Source organism: Lissotriton vulgaris, chromosome 8 (genome assembly GCF_964263255.1).
Source record: "Lissotriton vulgaris chromosome 8, aLisVul1.2, whole genome shotgun sequence".
NCBI lineage: Eukaryota > Metazoa > Chordata > Amphibia > Caudata > Salamandridae > Lissotriton > Lissotriton vulgaris.
Window position 1 is genome coordinate 1,218,279,463 of NC_141696.1, and position 20,449 is coordinate 1,218,299,911.

Below are 20,449 nucleotides of genomic sequence, written 5' to 3' on the forward strand. Positions count from 1 at the left end.
GAGTTCAAAGCAATGGAAAGGTACACAGAATTATACCGATTTTATTTTCCAAGTTTCTATTGGTTTTTTTTTTTTTAAACCTTTATTAGTTGCGTTCGACACAAACAAAACATGACAGTGACAGCATCTGTAATCCAGAAAAGCAATAATCATGGTACATACTATAGAGAGGCAGCAGCTTCACTCGGTACAATACAACATAGGCACAGCATTATGTGTATATCAAATGATACGTCAAAAAAAAAAAAAAAAAAAAAAAAAGACAGGATCCCCCCCCCCCTCAGTCAATGGCGTAAGCAGGAAAACACTCTCCGCCCCTCCACTTTCAGGCATATGGACAGGCCAGCAGGGGCGGCAACGCCACAACCCACCAACCCTTAATCAGCTGTGATCTGTACAGTCAGTCGGACATATCAGCATGTGTAGTAGTGTTCCAAACATATGGCAAGCGTATGCACCCATGCCAAGCAGTGCAGCCACCAGCAAATGCGGGGATATGCAGGTCGTACCAGACAGTGGAGCCGTGCGCAACGCTCCCCTACTCAAGTGTCACCTGTGTCAGCGAGTGAGCGTGGCCATCAGTGTGTGCGCCTACCATCACTATCCCAAGATATGGATAAGTAAGAGAGGTCCCCCGCCTAAACAGTGCCATAAGGCCGCTGGCTATTCCCAATCCCCACGACATCAGTGTTACCCACATGTCACGACTATCCGTCTGAATGTAGATGGTGTAAAGCACCTCCCAGCGCGTGTGAATTAGTATGGTGAATGCAATACATAGCAATTGCGCGCTCACTGGCCTGGGACCGGTTCGTCATCTCCAGAGGAGTCGCTGTGTGTCGCTTGAGACAGCCAGTACACCTGCAAGGGGGACCAAAAATCGCCAGGCCTGCACCGGGCGGGCATCATTTCCGCGTAAACGCCATGCTGGTCCTGGCAGTATGTGAGGTCGTCGAGCCATTCCTTAAATTTCGGTGCTCTCCCTCTCCCCCACCTGCAAGCTATTCGCCGCTTAGCTAGAAGCAGCGCGATGTCAACAAATTTGCGGTCCGGTCTGGGCACATGTTTGGTATAACCCAACAGCATCACTATTGGCTCCATGGGGAGCGGGCCAGCAATCATTATCTGGAGCGCTGCATGTACCTGTTCCCAATACGTTTGTATGGCTCCACATTCCCAGGCCAGATGAAGGAAATCCGCGCCAGTCGCCTGGCATCTTGCACATCTATCATCTTCCGAGAGATGAAACCGGAGTTTCCTGACTGGGGTATAATAGTAGCGTTGCACAAACTTATAGTGAATAATCTTCAGCCGACAGCTGGAGGAAACCCTAGCCGTGACCGAGCAGCAATAGCTCCATTGCTCGTCCGTGAGTGCCGAGGGCAGTTCAGAGTCCCAGTTAGTCCGGGCCTTCTGCGGTAACATCGGGCGTTGCCCACGTACAGCGGCATACATTTTAGACACCAGGTGCTTGCCATCCGACACGAGCATGACATGCAATGGTAGTACCGTCCCAGGTTCTTCCGGGAAGTTGGGGAGTATGTCACACATACCCTGCCGGAGTCTGATGTAGTAAAACACCTCCATGGGTGTCGGGGGAGTAGTCTGGAATAACTGTTCTTTAGTACGAAACAATCCTTCCTGAAACAGGTCGCCCCATGTATTAAGGTGTATGCGTTTACACATGGACCGAAATCCATTCTCCGTTAAGAGAGAAAGTTTCGGGTGATATGCAAGGGGCAGTGCCGGGGAATAAAGCATTGGGGCGTCCAGCAATTTAGTCATTCTCCGCCAGGCATCTATAGTGCCAGTAACCGTAGTTGCAGGCGTCTCAACATCCTCAATCAGTCCCATCAACATGCCCTTAAGCGGAAGCGGATGAACGATCCAGTCCTCAGCAGCGACTTGTGGCATGAAGGGAGTGGGGTTGACCCTGTGATAGGAGTGTTGAGCCTGAGCACTGAGATAGTAGATTTCCATGTCGGGCACATCAAACCCTCCCCTATCGTATGGCTGCGTTAAGACCCTCCAGCTGAGGCGCGGTTGCTTACCACCCCAGAAAAGGCGCAGGAGCTCAGAACGGAGCCGTTTAAAAAAATAGGCCCCCGGGTAGTAGGGAATGTTTTGGAATAAATATAAAAAACGCGGCAAGACGACCATCTTGATCAGGGAAGCTCTTCCTGCCATCGAAATCGGTAGAGCCCGCCAGCGAGTCACGTTATCAGTCAACTGCGAGATAGCCACCCCGTAATTTAACCTGATAGTATCGTCCCTATCAAGCGACACCTCTATGCCCAGGTACCTTAAGTCAGAGCTGCACCATTCCAGGGGGTAATCCAGTGGGAACCGGGTTACCGATGCCGTGAGGGGGAAGAATTGTGACTTCTTCCAGTTCATATGTACCCCGGAAATGCCTCCGAACACCACGAATTCCCTTAGCAGTGTATTGAGATGATCTTGCGGGTGACGCACGTACAAAGTAACGTCATCCGCATAGAGGGAGATACTTATCTGCCGCTGAAGGCAGTTAAAGGCACTGGCCTTGTGCAACTGTCTGATTCTGCAAGCCAATGGCTCTATCGCCAAGGCAAACAGCAGTGGTGATAGGGGACAACCCTGCCTAGTACCTCTCGTGATCGGCATCTGCGCCGAGAGTGCCCCATTGACGATGACCCTGGCGACCGGCGAGGTGTAAAGCAGCTGCACCCAGGCTATGAAGATCCGGGGGAACCCCATTCTGCTCAGTATAGCTATTAAGTAACCCCACTCCACCGAATCGAACGCCTTGGTGGCGTCCAGAAATACGGCAGCAATCGGCAAGTCAGGTGAAATGGTGGGTATCAGGGAGAACAGCGTACGCAAGTTGTGGGATGTAGCTCTCCCCGGGACAAAGCCAGACTGATCCGGCAACACCAGGGTATTCATGAGTAGGGACAGTCTAGTCGCCAGCACTTTCGCGAGGATCTTCGCGTCGCAGTTGAGCAGCGACAGAGGGCGGTAGGCATCCGTGTCCTTCGGATCCTTCCCCGGCTTCAGAAGCGACGTGATCGCTACCTCCCTCATGGAGCCTGGCAGAATCCCCACCTCAAGAGAATCTTCGAAGACCTCCTTCAGGACCGGCGCCATGACGTCGATGTAGCATTTGTAAAATTCGGCTGGTAGGCCGTCCAGCCCCGCCGCCTTGCCATTGCTAAGGGACATGATCGCCTCTCTGATCTCGTCCAGTTCGAACGGACACCCCAAGAATGCCCTGTCGCTATCACTGAGCCAGCAGAGTGCGATATCGTCCAGGAAATTACCGAACTCCACCTCACCCACCTGCTGCGTGGAGTATAACCGCTGGTAGTGCCGTACGAAGGTGTCTTGAATCCCTTGGGAATCTTGGTAAGTCTTACCCTCCCCATCAGAGATTTCCAGTATATGGGTGGCGAAGCGCTGGTGCCTCGTGAGAGCAGCCAGTACCTTTCCCGGTCGGTCCCCCTCACAGTAGCGTCTGGCGGTCCAGTACTTGCCCCGGAATTTCGCTTCCCTGGCCGCTTCCTCCTCAAAGGTCGATAGAAGAGTTCTGAATTTCCCCGCTAGGTCAGGGCAGGGGTTGCTGACCATCTCTGCCTCCAGCGTCTTAAGCTCTGCCTCAATCTTAGTCAATGTGCGCACAATGTCCCTTAGTATTCCGCAACTTTTAGAGATCGTGATCCCCCTCACTGTCACCTTAAAGGCTTCCCAGATCGTTTCTACCTTGTCGACCGATCCCTTGTTTCTCGGGAAGAAAGCTTCAATTTCCTCACCCAGTTCTTGTCTAAAGACAGGGTCCAGCAAGGCGGAGGGAAAGAGCCGCCACGGCGGTCGCACCCTAGCGTAACCCGGCACACCCAAGACTGTCAGGACAGGACAATGGTCCGAGTAGGTACGAGGCAGATGCCTCACCCGAACAACTCCACCAGCGAGGCCCCGTGAGACAAAGCAGTAATCGATCCTTGCCCATGAGCGCGCATGTGCCGTAAAATGTGTGCCTTCTCTAACCGTCGGGTGTGTGTGCCTCCAGCTATCCACCAGTCCAGCCTCCGTTAGAATGCCCTGAAGTGTATCCCTGGCGTTCGTGTTGTATTGTGCACTGCCGTCCGATCGATCCGCTATGGGACATAACGATAGGTTGAAGTCCCCTCCCCAGAGAATATGAGTGGCTTCAATTTCCAGTATATGGCCCCACAGCGACAAAAAGAAACCAGGGGTGTCGACATTAGGCGCATAACTATTCACAAGTATTATTACATCAGTGCCCAATCTCCCCCAAAGGATGACGTATCTCCCCTCCCTATCCGCCCGCACTCCCAGCTTTTGAAACGGTAGTTGTTTGTTGATTAATATAACAGTCCTCCTGGAGTACGTGGAATAGGAAGCAAACTCTCTCGCACTCGCCCATTTGCTCGCAAACCTAGGCATACCATGCGGGTTAAGGTGGGTTTCCTGGAGCATCGCTATCTGCACATGATGCCGATCTAAATAAGCAAGCACATTTCTGCATTTGCGGGGATTATTAAGGCCACGGACATTCCAGGACAGTATTGAGACAGTATTCGACGTATCATCACCTGCGCTTGTCGCGATATCCCTGAGAGGAGCAATTGGTCAATGCTGCAGCTTCCAATCTAGATGTACCTGATGCAAACCTTTCCGCTGTCCAAGATATTCTCTGCATACAAACAGCCATACTTTCATACTCCCGATCTCCAGTACCTGCACACGTGTCACTAAAGTCTTCCGCAACATCAGTTCCGCTTTCAACAACTCGCATCCCAACCACCCGGTTCCACCCCTCCCTCCATGCACAACAATCCCCCCCCTGAGCTCCATCTCCCCCCCCGCCCACTGAAGCAACCCAATCTTGCCAGTATCACATCCCCACCCTCCATCCCAAACCCAACGCCCAAGAACAGTAGAAAAACTTTTCGGGGAATCCCCTCCTAAGGACACTAGAGGAATGCACCCCATCACCCCATCACTCCCCTCTCGACCCACGGGCGCCATACGGGGAAGCCAGGGAAGGTGGGGTGGTGCCTGGCATGTTATTTTGTTGTTGTCACTGCAGGCTAGAACCCAAGTGTCAAGTCAGCTCCTCCCAACATCACTCCCCATACCGGGAAATTAAACAAAAGGGGTCCATGAGGTCCAGCCAAGGGACAACCGCCGACCACCGCCGTCTCCGCTCCACTGCCGGATAGTCCAGGCCCAGACCACCCCCAGCAGAATGACAAAATGTACAAAAGCAGTTGTCGCTCACCACTAGTCAAAGTCACAGCAAACCCACCATCCATTTTGCGGGAGGCAGGGCCGGGTCATCCCAAGGGCATCAGGCACCACAGCACTAGGTTCAGCCGCTGGACCATCCGCAGAGCCAGTGGTCGAATGTTTACAAGGACCCCGTTAGGACTCCTCGTGCTCAGCAGGATTCACATCTGCCTCATCCTCCCCCTCATTTTGTCCGCCCCTCCTGGCAGTACGCAGCTTCCGAACATAGTCCTCAGCCTGCTGTGGGTTCACGAAGAAGTGTTGTTTACCCTGGTGGGTCACCCTGAGCCGCGCCGGATAAAGAAGTGCGGAGTCCACTTGCATGTCCCTCAGCTTCTTCTTCACGTCCAAGAATTTCCTTCGCTGGTCCTGCACCATGGGCGTGAAATCCGGATACAGGGAGAACTGCACACCGTCACAGGTTAGGTTCCGCTTCGTGCGGGCAGCACGAAGTGCCGTATCGCGGTCCCGGTAATTAAGCAACCGGGCGATGATGGGTCGCGGCTGCGCCCCCGGCTTGGGGACCGGGCCCAAGGAGCGATGCGCCCGCTCCACAATAAATTGGCTGGAAAAGGCCTCCTTACCCACCGCCGTGAGGAGGATTCGCTCCACATAGTCCTCCATGCGCCCAGTGTTGGTGGACTCCGGAACCCCCGTGACGCGAATGTTGTTGCGTCTGCTCCTCGCCTCCAACTCCTCGTTCTTCGCCGCTATAACTCTCAGGATATTGTCCATTCTAGTTAGGCGCGTATCGTGGGCAGCGGCCGTGTCCTCTGAGGTAGAGATGCGCCTCTCCGCCTCTCCCAAGCGCTCCTCATGGACCTCCAGCTTCTGCGCAACCCCGTCCATCCTGGACGATAAGCGGTCAACCTTGTCGACTATCGTGGCGAAGCCCTGTCGCATCTCCTCCATCATCAGTCTCAGCTCCGGGGCCAAGGGGGGAGGGGGGGGGCTCAGTGCCCGACGACCCCGAGGCTCCACTGGTCCCCGCCATGCTGCGTAACGGTTTTTTGGCAGCCGCAGGTTCGAAAGAGAGCTTGGGTTGGGAGCCCCCACCGGATCACGCAGCCGGTATCAATGTCCGCGCCCACTGCCCCGTACTCAGTTAGCTTGTCTTGATGGCACCCCCGTGCAGTAAACACTTGTGTGGTTGTATCCTCTCCTCGAGGTCAGGAGCCTCCCAGTCAATCTCTCTCTCGCCCCCAGAGTCCCCGGTGCTGCAGCCTCAGTGGTCCGGAGTGCAGGGTGAGGCAGCGGGGGGGTGGCTTCAGGCCACAGGGCGCAGCGGGAGGCTAGAGCGCCAAGTGCAGCGAGCAGGGTCCGCAGGTCGGAGGATACATATGCACCCCGGAGGGTACGATGTTACCTCGCGGGTTCTCACTCCCAGGTCACAGCGGGAGACCGGGGCAGTAGCGGGGCTGTGTAGCGCGTGGTCGGGAAGCTGTCTGTCTCCTTCGGCGGATCCAGGTAGGCGCCGCTATGCTCTCCCGGCCCTGCAGCGGACCGCCGGGGCAGTGATCAACACCCCAGCGCCCCGCAATGGCCCCGTAGGGGGAAAGCCTCACCTCCGGTGCCGCACTGTGGTCTCCAGCAGCCTCCTCCTCCAGTGGGACAGGCCCCTCGGCTCCGAGGCCCAGCCGCCTCGTGGAGAGCCGCGGCCTCGCGCAGTCCAGTGTCCGGGCGCCTCAGCAGCGCGAGCAGCAGCGCTCCCCGATCGGGACTCCCAGTCGCGCAACTCCGGTTTCCGACGTCGGATTGCCCTCAAAGTCTGACCGGAGCTGCAACTCGGGTAGATGCACCTGTGCTGCAATTCCTGGGCGTCCACCCGCAGGTCAACAGGATAGTTTTAGGATCGTTCTGGCCAGGCAGCCAGAGCCTCACTAGAGTGCGGCCATCGGCTAGTGCGCCCTCTAGCGCCCCCTCAAGTTTCTATTGTTTAAATTTCCAACAAAAACTTATGGAATGAATATATTGTTCCAGGTAAGTATTACATTTGTTGCATATTTTTGGATGTCCAGTTATATATCCCTTTTATGACCATCTGAATTCCCTTTAGATTTTGAAATACAGAGAGCCGCACTCTCTTTGAAGCTGCTGTGTAAAGTAAGATTTACATTTATTTAAAATCACCCATATGTCTGAACATTCAAGTTTGCAGCTTCTGTGCTGGTCGCCAGTGGCATAACAATAGCCCTGGCAGCCCCTGCAGAGGGTATGTGGGGAGGTATTACATGTCTCAACAAGTAGGCAGCATAACAACATAATGCCAAAGGCCAAGTAGGAAATGTATTCCAATTCATTAGGAATATTTCTTACTTACTGATGTATCTGTAACTATGCAAATCAATCTAATACTTAAGATGTGTATTAAATCAACACATAATAAATACGGATTATTAAAGAATCGAAAGGTGGGTGCGTGGCGTCTCCAGAAGTCATGGGTACAGCTCCTCTACCATACACTGGAAGAACTTCTCTGGTAGGTTGTTGCATTGCTAACATTCTCAAGTTACTTATATGTATAATTCCCCTTCTCTTGGCGCCCCCCCTCGCCCGGTCAGTACTGTGAAAAGCCTAGGAGTGATCATCTCTGAGGATCTATCTATGAAACCTCAGATCTCTGCAGTAACATCATCCTGCTTTTTCCAGCTGCGCAGGATTCGCAAGATCTGTAGATTCTTAACCAGAGAGGCACTCATTCTAACCATCTTGGCTTTGGTCATCTCCAGGGTTGACTTCTCTAACATCCTGTATGCGGGGATTCCCGCCTACCAGCTTCAAAAACTTCAGCTAATTCAGAACCAGGCTGCTCGCCTGGTGTTTCATCAACCCAAACACCAGCATGTCTCCCCCCTTCTGAAGAGCCTTCATTGGCTCCCTGTGGCTAAACGGTGCTCCTTCAAACTTGGTTGCACCTTATTCAAATCCCTTCACAATCACGTCCCTGAGTTCATTTCCTCTAAACTCAAGCGATACCTCCCATCCCGCAACCTTCGATCTTCTGCTGATAATCTTCTATGCATTCCATTGATCCGCCGCAAAAAAACACGGCGGCCTTCGGTTTTCTTTTCTAGGTCCCACTTTTTGGAATTCCCTCCCTTCTTCTTTTCGTCATTGCCCCACCTACGAACTGTTCCGAAAAACCCTGAAAACTCACCTTTTTAAGCTAGCCTTCGAGTAATGCTTCCTGCCTCAGTTTGTTATGTCTGTTATGAGCGCCAAGAAACCGTCTCGGTGTACGTGCGCGGTACAAATTTTTTTAACATAACATAACAATTCAAAGGAGGGAGCTGGAATTACCCGTCTGTTGTCCTTTGCTCCACAGTTATCAAAGCTAGCTACATGCCTTTGGGCGCTTAGAATATCTATCCTGGTTTGACTGCTACAAGGTTGTCCACACAACATTGGTTATGCCAAAAACTGTTCAGAGTGAACACTTGAGTCACTTAATTATTTTTTAATGAAAAATGCTTTTCATGGCACAAAGGTATGTACAGACCTCTCCAAAACCCTTCCTTGCAAAGGTCCTAGAGCAACATGTGCTGAAGTCCCTGTCCCTGTACCTCGAATCCCATAGCTTACTGCATGAACGACAGGCGGGGTTTCGAGCGCACCATAGCACCGAGCTAGTGATGCTCTCGGTGCTAGATGAACTGAGAGGCATGGCTGACGGCAAAAAACCGAGCGCCCTGATTTTATTAGACCTGTCAGCGGCGTTCGATACCGTCAGCCATGACCTGCTCCTGGGAAGACTGGAGGCCTTTGGGATCAAAGGCTTGGCCTTTAAGTGGTTGCAATCTTTCCTTTTGGGAAGGACACAGAGGATACAACTGGGGGAGTCGATATCGGAGGTGGGATTCTTAGAGTGCGGGGTACCGCAGGGTTCCGCACTGTCCCCACTCCTGTTCAACCTTTATCTGCAGCCCCTGATTGCGTCCTTGGCTGAGATGGGTTGTAGAGTCTTCAACTATGCTGACGACACTCAGCTTGTGCTGAGCATTGATAATACAGGGACAGCACAAATCCAAGCTCAAAACATCTTGAGGTTTACCGTGGGGTGGATGACGGAAAACCTATTAAAGATCAACCCGAATAAGACCGAGGTACTGGTAATTCCTTCTACCACCTCACCGTGGAGTGATCTGTATTGGCCTGCAGAGCTTGGATCAGCCCCAAAACCTAGTGCCAACGTGAAGAGTTTGGGGATTAAACTAGATTGTGATCTGTCAATGTGCAGCCAAATTTCCACTGTTGTTGGAACCTGCACGAACATCATCAGACAATTGAGAAAGTTAGCCCCCCTCCTTTCTCATTCTATGATGCGCTCAATTGTAGCAGCAACCGTCATTTCACGGATCGACTATGGGAATGCCCTGTATCTTGGCCTCCCAAAAACATTCACAAACAGACTTCAAGTCGTAATGAATGACGCCGCACGACTGATCTTCGGAGTACCCAGACGAACAAAGGCCTCCCCTCTACTCCAAAATCTTCATTGGCTCCCTGTTAAAGAGAGGGTTGAGTTTAAGAGCCTCTGTATAGCGCATAAGGCGATTTATGGCCATGCGCCGGCATATATTAAAGCCCGTCTGGAAGTATACAGTCCGAAGAGAACACTCAGATCATCGGACTCTCAGCTACTGGTTTGCCCCCGCTATAAATTAGTGACCAAGGGAGGGAGAGCCTTCTCTGTTTTGGCCCCTCAGCTATGGAACAAGCTGCCTGAGGGGCTACGCAGGGAGGTGAATCTCCTACGGTTCAGGAAATCCCTGAAAACATTGCTGTTCAGAAGAGCCCTGACCGCAATGTAGGCCTGTAGTGGAGTCTCTCGGAGGAGTGAAGCTAAGTTATTGTAACAACATCTACTATGGTTATCCAACACCGCCGACACCATAGCACCACTGAAAAAACGTCAAAGCAAACCTGGCAACAAGAAGGCATCATGGTTCAACGATGATCTTAAGAAGTCCAAGAAACTCTGCCGCTCCCTTGAAAAGGCCTGGAAAAAAGACCCAACCACTAGCACCAGGGACGCCTTCAAAAACGCCGCCCGCACTCACCACCAACTAATCCGAAAGGCCAAGAAAACAGCATTCAAGGATCGACTTGACAACAACGCCCACAACAGCAAGGAACTCTTCAACATCGTCAAGGAATTCTCCAACCCCTCAGCCAACTCCAACGACATCACCCCCTCTCAAGCCCTCTGCGACTCCCTAGCCTCATTCTTCCACAACAAAATTGCAGACATCCACAACAGCTTCGACAACCAACCCGGAGACCAACCCACCCAACCATTTGCTGAACACTCCCCCCCCGTGAACACCCTCAACGACTGGAACCCAATCTCTACTGAGGACACAATCCGCCTGATGAATTCCATCCACTCAGGCTCCCCCACAGACCCATGTCCTCATCACATCTTCAACAAAGCAGACTCCGTCATAGCACCGCACCTACGAGACGTCATCAACTGCTCCTTCAACTCCGCCACCTTCCCGGAAAGCTGGAAACACGCTGAACTCACCGCCCTTCTGAAAAAACCCACAGCGGACCCCACCGAACTCAAAAATTACCGCCCCATTTCACTCCTTCCATTCCCGGCCAAAGTCATCGAGAAAGCCGTCAACAACCAGCTCGCCGCTTTCCTCGAAGCCAACAAATCCCTCGACTCCTCACAATCTGGCTTCCGAGCAAAACACAGCACTGAGACCGCCCTCATCGCAGCAACAGACGACATTCGAACTCTATTGGACAATGGAGACACAGTCGCCCTCATCCTCCTCGACCTCTCGGCAGCATTCGACACAGTTTGTCACAGCACCCTGTTACAACGCCTCAATAACATCGGAATACAAGGAAAAGCACTTGAATGGATCACCTCGTTCCTCACCGGAAGAACCCAGAGAGTCCGCCTCCCACCATTCAAGTCCGAGGCTACTGAAGTCATCTGTGGCGTACCTCAAGGATCCTCACTCAGCCCCACCCTCTTCAACGTTTACATGAGCCCCCTCGCGGCCATCGCCCGCCAACACAACCTCAACATCATCTCTTACGCGGATGACACTCAACTAATCCTTTCTCTCACCAATGACCCCAGCACCGCCAAGACTAACCTACACGAAGGAATGAAAGAAGTTGCCGAATGGATGAAACAAAGCCGTCTGAAACTGAACTCAGACAAAACAGAAGTCCTCATCTTAGGTACATCCCCCTCTGCATGGGACGACTCTTGGTGGCCGGTAGCCTTTGGAAAAGCACCCATCCCGACAGACCACGCACGGAACCTAGGCGTCATCCTGGATTCTTCACTCTCAATGAACAGACAAGTCAGCGCCGTTACCTCATCCTGCTTCAACATTCTTCGCATGCTCAGAAAAACATTTCGCTGGATCCCCACCGAAACAAGGAAAACAGTCACCCATGCTCTAGTCACGAGCCGTCTAGACTACGGAAACACCCTCTACGCAGGTACGTCCGCTAAACTCCAGAAGAAACTCCAACGAATCCAAAACGCCTCAGCCAGGATCATATTAGACATCCCGCGCAACGAACACATCTCTGGCCACCTGAAAGACCTCCACTGGCTACCCGTCAATAAGAGAATCACCTTCCGACTGCTAACCCACGCACACAAATCACTCTACGACATCGGACCGGAATGCCTCAACTCACGACTATCCTTCTACACCCCCTCCCGCCAACTTCGCTCTTCCAGCCAAGCCCTCGCCACTGTACCTCGCATCAACAAGACCACCATGGGAGGCAGATCATTCTCTTACCTGGCTGCTAAAACATGGAACTCACTCCCCGCTTACCTTCGCCTCACCCAGAACCACCTAGCATTCAGAAAGCAACTTAAAACGTGGATATTTGACAAGTAAACCTCCTCCCATTTCTAAGCGCCTTGAGACCCTCTGGGTAGGTAGTGCGCTATATAAATTCTCTGACTTGACTTGACTTGACTAGGTGATTGAGCGTGTTACAAATCTAAACTAACAATAACAATAACAATAACAAAACGAGACATCAGCCTACAGAGGCTCTGGGCATGGAAGGCAGGGGCGCGGTGCACCCGGGGCAGGAGTCCCATCTCTTTGAAGTACCACCCTATATGGGAATGCACCAACTATAAGGACCTGACCCAGTCTTCAATTTATGTGAAATTGAGTAAACTTGGATGGGGAGAAAGCCACTCCCCCTTCCCCCGAATGGTATTGGCCAGGCCCTTCACCATCTAAAGCTCCCTGCTGCTATGTTCATAGTAGTGCACCTGCGATTTAGAAACAAATAAATCTCTGTTGTTTCGTACATGGGAAAGAAAGCCATATTTAGAAATCATGTTTTAAACATCCTAGAATAATTCTATACCTGCACGCAGTGCTAAACTTTTGCAACTAGAATAGGGTCATGAACTGCTATTACAAAGTAGCGCTATAAATTTAAAGTTACTGTAGCCACGTCAGGTCCTGTAAAGCTCGGAAATGTCGTTCTTGTTAAAGAGCGCGTTGTTCATCGTGTGCAGCGAGGAGCTTGAGGGGCTAGTCACGTTCAGTGTTTCTAAATACGGAGAAGGTCAGCATTTTCCTTTTAAACTTCGACTTCTGTTTCCGAGTCTTTCAGGAGACAGTCTAATTTTAGCAGACAGCAACTCAGGGAGCATATATTTTAAATCCCTTGTTGTTTCTGTTGCCAGTGAAGCAAGAACGTCATATTAAATCATGTTTCGAACCCCAGTCTCTGGATAGGCTGCCTGTTGCATTCAGGCGAAATCAACCAACCATATGCAACACACCAAAAAATTGAATATAAGGTATCTTGGATAAATTAGATTAACTGAAAATGCACGATCTACATAAAAAACGTGGAAAAGAAAATGGCACTTATAAAAACCCGGCTACTTCCCTTTTATGAGATACAATGGCTACTAGCTTCCTCCACAATACTGGCTACACAAATTCTCCTCGCCCTTCGCTACAAAAACCTTCTTTCACATTTAAGAGTATGGAACTGTAGATCAGTTTCTTGTAAATATAAGAATTCACATTCTCATGTGTCCCATGCCCTCACCACCCCCCTATGAAAATAAAATGTCATGTTGCATTTTTTTAAACACTCGTATACATGTCTTTTTGCAGAAATAGTGAAAGTGAACATATATGTTGAGAACTCATCAGCAACTGCATCTCTCTTTGATTTATTTGACTGGTCGAAAGACAGCTTTAGCTGTGTTCCCTGACCTTTTGTAAATAATACATATGATACACATAATACAGAGAGCTTCATTTGCAAAAGAATAAGTGATGGGGCTCCATTCTTTGCTCAGTAACCCATAGCTTGTGCCATCTAAAGTCGTGGTGCCGAGTACCAAGGCCGTGTAGTCTAGGTTCCACCTAACATCTCTACAATGCACCACCAGAAACTCTGTCTCTTTGTCCCACTCTTGCAGGTACTTTTTCATCTCTGCCTTCTCCCTGTGTACCTGCTTTTCTATCTTTCTCTTCCTCAATTCCTGCTTTTGTGTTTTCCCTCTTTTGCTCTGGATCAAAGTTTGCTCGGGGAATATAAGCGCTGGTCCACAAATATGAGTGGAAGTTGGCCCCATCTGCAACCACCTTCTCAAATTAGGCACTGGTAATACGGATAGAAAAGTCCTTTGAGTCCACCCACTACAGCAATGGCATACCTGCACTGTTAAGCACATTCTGAACATTCCCACATAGAGAATACAGAAGAGTGGGGAAATGGCTCAGCCCGCTCCAGCCACAGCTTTACCGGTAGTGTAATTCATAATCTAGATAAACCCACTCAACACCCGGTGGGAGATTAGAATGTGAGCGACGACATTTTATCTATTCCGTTCAGAGTCGGCACTTGGAAGGAGTGAGTGGACGAGAAGGAAGATGTCAGACAGCAAGCAATTAGCACACCACGTGCTGCCGTCTCACTATGCAGTACCACAGATTGCCTTTATTTTTATGGTCTGGCTTGACAGCACAGCTGTCACCGAACAATTATGCGAGCATCACCGGAAAAGGGCTTTGGCTCTGATAGTTTGTTGGGAGCCAGGAGTACACATTTGAATGTACATACAGAAGCAAAGCAGCACTACCCAAGGTATGACCACAGTGATGAAAAACCACACATCCTTGTTCAGTTTTTACAATGAGGTTCATTCATCCTCTCAAACACCGCTTGCCACACAGAGAGGCAATAAACTTTGGTTCCATTCAACCCCATCAGCCTGTGATATGGGTGTAGGAATAATTCTTTATTTGATCACATTTGTCAGAGTGGGGGTGCTGCCATTAGTGTTACACCATTGAAGTCATAGGGATTGTGAAAAATCTGAGCGTCGCACAAAGAACAAATGTAGCCAATGAGCAACGCCCTTTCAACAGGAGAGGGATTCGAATGTAGAATGCTGTTCTTAGTGCATTTTGGAGCACACCGCTGCAAATCTATTACTATAGCATGGGGCGGTAGTAAACCATCGTTTACAGACTGCTCATTTAACATTGAAATGGTCCCTAAATTGGCACAGACATGCAGTTTTACAGATAATAATATCCAGTGCACAAACAACGATGCATGGAATTGGGGTTTCAGGCTTCTGCAAATATTTATCAACAAGAAAGGTGTCTTGAATTGTTTTTATCCTATTAAAGTTAAGTACAAACGTGTTTTTGTACTTTCGAATGGATGTTATATGTTGAAATACTTGCAAAGTTCATTTACAGGTATTCAACAATGTTGTGTGTTAGAATATAATTGGCAATCTACAGCCTTTCCTTTCACATTCCCTCTGCACCATAGGAAGTTTGTAAAACACAGTTCAAGTTACAAAATCCTCTCACCTTACAGACAGAAAAAGAAAAGAAAATTAAACTCAACTCTCCATGGTAAAAGAACAATAGGTAATTTGTTAGAAGACATTGCTTGACATTTGACCTCTGTCTTTGAATGTGACAAGTGTAAAGGCTTCTTTATTGCTGATTAAACTTCTAAACTCCTGCATGGATATTGTAGGATGCCGGCCCCCAGCCCTCACACTCCTACTTCCAGCTCTTATGGATACATTTTCTTTCCCACCTTAACACTTAACAAGTGCCTGCCATAGATGCAGCACCAGCTTAGCGACCCCGTTGGCCTGTGAGCACTCACATCTTCCATGCACGCCTGCCTGTGCTCTGACGCAGCTGCAGCAGAATTGTGCACGGTGTGGCGCAGCTTGCGCTGTATGGGCACGAGAGAGCACTGGTCCAAAAAGACAGCGATGTCATGGGGAATACCACACACGTTTGGGTATTTCAATCAGAAAATCAGGCTATAATGACGCACTGTTAATACTCTGTGTTACTACTTTAGGCTCCCTGGCTCCAGCCTGATCCAGCGCTGCGAGCTCGGGGCTCCCACTATGGTCCATCACTTCACTACTCTTGTGACATCTTGTTAATGCTCCTTGCTACAGTGATGCTCCCACAGTCTGAGATAAATGGATATACTATTCCCACTCCAGTGTGGGCAACAGTAGGGAAAGCATTGGACTTGGGAGGGGTTAAATCTACTATTCTCACTCTGGTCTGTGCAACGGTAGGGAAAACACTGGATTTTGGAGGGATGAAATTTACTATTCCCTCTCCAGTCTGTGCAACAGTAGAGAAAGCGTTGGGCTTCAGACGGGTTTACATTTACTATTCCCCCTCCAATCTGTGCACTGGACTTCGGAGGAGTAAGATTTGCTATTCCCACTCCAGTCTGTGCAACAGTAGGGAACGTGCTACTCTTGGGAGGATTACATTTACTATTCCTACTCCAGACTGTGCAACAATAGGGAAAGCACTGGACTTTGGAGGGATGACATTTACTATTCCATCTTCAGTCTGTGCAACAGTAGGGAAAGCATTGAACTTCAGAGAGATTACATTTACTATTCCCACTCCAGTCGGTGCTTCACAATGAAATAATCAATTAAATATTCAATAATATAATAATTAATTGATAATTATACATAATTAGCTTCCAATCCTATACCCCTCCATAACTAGAAGCTCACTACAACACTATAAGTTACTAGTAGCAATGAAATGAAAAACTATAAATCACTTAAAATGTCAAACTATATATAAAAATATGAACAATTCTACAAACGATAATAACATATACAATTAATATATACACTAAAACACAAAGATGTTTAAACATTGATTTTTTTACAACTATATTATTGAAAACTATATTAACAACAATATTCTTGACAAAATTATGTACCTGAAAAATCAATATTCTTGACAATGATATTTCTGCATCACAATATGTTTTGTTTCACAGTATTTGTTTTCTACGATTTCTGTAACTAAATATTTAAAACTTAATATTTTGACGAAACACCTTCAATTAATTGAAAATATTTTTATTACATTTCAAAAGTTTTGGCTAGATGCCCCAGACTTAGTCAGTCTCAGTCTTCATCTAATGAAAATTAATTCAATGTTTTCTAAATACTCCTCTTATGGACTTGTGTTCGTTGTTAAATTCAAAGCCTTTAAAACAATAATTTAGAGACAGAAAATAGAGAAAATGTAACACTGATCTATAATATTGCCAGTCAATGTACAGAAAGAGAGCACAGCACCTTTCTTATGTGTTTAGTATTAATATATATAGAAAAACTGTGAATGGTTTTTATAAAATGGAAGAGGAGAAGTGCTTAAACAAAGACCATTCAGTGACTACAAACTGAAGGTTAAATCCATAAAACATGACCAAAAGACATTACGTGTAACTCCTTCTTAACATTTCAATTTGCTTTACAATGGGTCTCGTTATTATTATTTACTTTAAAGATTGGCACTTTCAATTCTTGTTGCAATAATCTACATCAGCCCCCTTGGTCTTGTAATCAGTGGTAACAAATAGTCCATTGATTAGTCAAAAGTTAAAGAGCGAACATTCGCTTGCTTCAACGTTGTAAGAAAAAAAAACCACACAGAAAGGCAATTTAGTGACAAAATAAAGCATTAAAAAATAACAGTTTACAAAATCACACACTTGAACCAAGTACAAATAAAAAGCTTACTTTGTATCCCGGACCTAGCTGATGTATTGCAAATATCTGAGCTGGGTTGAGGGCTTCACTAAATACATACACTGCTCCAAGTTGTCCACAAAATACTCTGTTGGCATCAGCAGTCTCAGAAGATCCCAGAAAGCATTTGTCATAACTCTATGAAAAAACACACATATAAATACACATTTGTAAACATTTTACGGCATAAGAACATATTCTGTCAAACTAAAACATTTTGCAAAACATTTTTTGCAAGAATGGTAAATACATTTGGTATATATACAATTCATTAAGACTATAGCCTAAAGCAGCAATTCTTAGACTTTTGAATTCTGTGGACTGCCATTACTGGAACTCTGGGATCTCCACCGAGTAGTTATTGGAAGCCTTAAACCCCCAGACTAAGCAATTTCTACGATTTGTACCTAAAAACAATACACAAAAATACAAAAACAAATCTACCCCTACAAATGCTCAAATATTGAAATATTCTGTGTAATTCACAATTAACAAGACAAAACATTTTCACATTTTCAATTTTGCTTCTTTATTTGTATATACTTCAATCATTTTATTATTACTTAATTTTATAAAACAGCTGCGGGCCTGCTGAGTAGGCCTCGTCAACCGTCGGAGGGCCTCGGACCACAGGTTAAGAATCACCGGCCTAAACAAACATTTTCACTGCAATTACTACAAATGTAGATGAAAAACAAATTCTCAGAAGCCTTTTCCTTAAGGCCATGTTTGAAGATTTGCTCTCATAGGATTAGTTTTAAATTTGGATCAAATTTCTAAATTTTACATATTCACAAATTATTTCACAAACCCTATCCTCTGCACCCCTATTCAATTTAGGGGTTTCCCTTGCCATTCGTGCCCTAGAAACCACTAATTTCTCACTTTCTTAGGACCAAATATGCTTGTGTTTCCAGGAAGCGAAAATATGTGAATGGTATATGTCAATACCTACAAACTTTGAGTTTTGTGGCTGTTCACAGATATTTGCAAACCATTTCAGAGTGAAACGCCAAGAATCCAGCACTTAATTTACATCTTACACATGCAGTAATTCCAACATACTGACCAGACTGCACAGCCATAGATACACCACAAAAACATAAAATTACTGTAATCCTATTCAATGAATTTGCTTATTTATTTGAAGTGTTGCAATGCGTTGTGTGTCGCCTTTCAGTTACTACCGGAAGAAGAAATAGCTAGTGAAAAGAAGGTACATGAGTCCAGTCATAAAGGATGAGAGAACTGTCCTAAATCCCTTTGTTTTGACCCTTCTGTTAAGGCCAATTTATAGCTCAGTTTTCAGCAGTTTTATGAAGTGGTTAGTGCAAAGAGCACATGCACTTTAGCACTGGTTAACAGTGATAAAGTGCCAAGAATCCTAAAGCCAGCAAAAATGAAGTCAGCAAAGCACGAGGTCAACAGGCAAAAAGTCAGGGGAAACCACACCAAGGATGCTAGATCTAACAGTCTGTATCCCTTCATCTTCCTTTTGGACTATCATTGGATGACAAAGATGATGAAAAGAAAGATCTGGTAGGGCGCTAGCAAGGCACAGGTTTTTGAAGATAAGCATGGCCTTTGTACCAGTATGCTGTTTGAACGGTGGGCAGGACTTGATTTAATTCTGGCCTTTACTGGGAGCCAGTGGAGAGCGTTCAGGGCAGGTTTGAGGTTATCCTACTTAGAAAGACTTTGGCATATTCTAAATTCTGGTAACGAAGTTCAAATGTGTGCTTTGTGAATCTGGTCATTATGGGCCATATGTATCAAGCCTTTTTCCTGTTTGCAAACTGTCAAATTCTCAGAATCGGCCCGTTTGCGAATTGGAAAAAGCCATTCGAAAATAGAGAATTGCAAAATTTGTGATTCTCTATTTTGCAAATGCAATTAAGGAATTGCAAATTGAGATTCCTGAAATGCAATTCTGGAAGCACTAGAAATTTGCTATTTGGCCATAAGGAATAACAAATTACCACCAACTTCAATTTGGTGGTAATTTGCAATTTTCTTTAAAAAAGCACTTTTTAGATTTTTTTTAATTGCCATATGTCGCACATACATGCCCTTAAGGCATGCATGTGCACAAATATGCACACATGCATATTTCAGGGGTGCAACAGGGTGTCCTTTTGGCACCCTAGCAACCTTGAAATTGCATTCTCAATTTGCGATTCTCTAATTGGTAATCGCAAATTGAGAATGTGTTCCCATTCATTCCTATGGGTCTCCTAGCCCATAGGAATGAACGGGAAGGTATTCCTTATTTGCAAATCTCAATTAGCGATTCACAAATAAGGAATATGTAGGATTCGCAAAATGTTTAGCAAAACCTACATAAATTGCATTTTGCTATTCTCTAATTGCAATTCGCTAAAAATCTCAATTTGAGAAACACACAACTTTTTTTGATACATACCTTAAGGTCAGTTTTATGCAGGCAACAAGCACTGTTGCTGGAATTCTTTACATTAAAACACGCAGGAACTGTGACTGAGAGAAAGGCATTACCAGAGAACATTTTAAACTCTCTGCCTCTAATTACAAACAACATTCACCCTGAATTTAATTTAGTTGTGCAGGGTAATATCTTCAAGAAATGAATCATAAGTCTTAAGCTCATCACCAATCCAATTACACCGAGGCAATTTGGCTTTACAAACAATCACTGAGTCAGCCACTCAGTTACACTAAAGAAACACATAAATATACAACAAAAAATAAAAAGGCTGTCAAGCCCATATCTTCCTAAGAGATCACTACTAACATAAAAAAGCCACAGTAATTGACTCATCAAGGTATGAGCAACCTATACTCTTATTTCTAGTGTTGTCTTGAACCCGAACTGAACACCATTATGCGAATAACAATATTAAAAGATTTCTAAATATGAACTTATAATTAGCAAATAAAAACAATTAGGCAGTATCCGTAATTGTGTGTAAATAGTAGAACCATAATTGTCATGGCATGAGAAGCTTATAAAACAATTATAAGGTCGAGCGGGCATGAACGTCAATTTACCAAAATGCCAGGGGTAGCGAAAGTGACATTGCACGTCACTTGGCC

General features: G+C 46.9%; 1 protein-coding gene across 7 annotated transcripts in view; it reads right to left on the reverse strand.

Moving 5' to 3' along the window:
- Positions 1 to 20,449, reverse strand: part of NBEA (neurobeachin) — a 1,820,918-nt gene that overhangs the window by 1,354,329 nt on the left and 446,140 nt on the right. For all 7 annotated transcript variants that reach the window (XM_086935110.1, XM_086935108.1, XM_086935109.1 and 4 more), the window contains exon 8: positions 17,369 to 17,515. In XM_086935110.1, the coding sequence (XP_086791236.1) occupies positions 17,369 to 17,515 (147 nt within the window). The remainder of the gene's footprint in view (positions 1 to 17,368; positions 17,516 to 20,449) is intronic.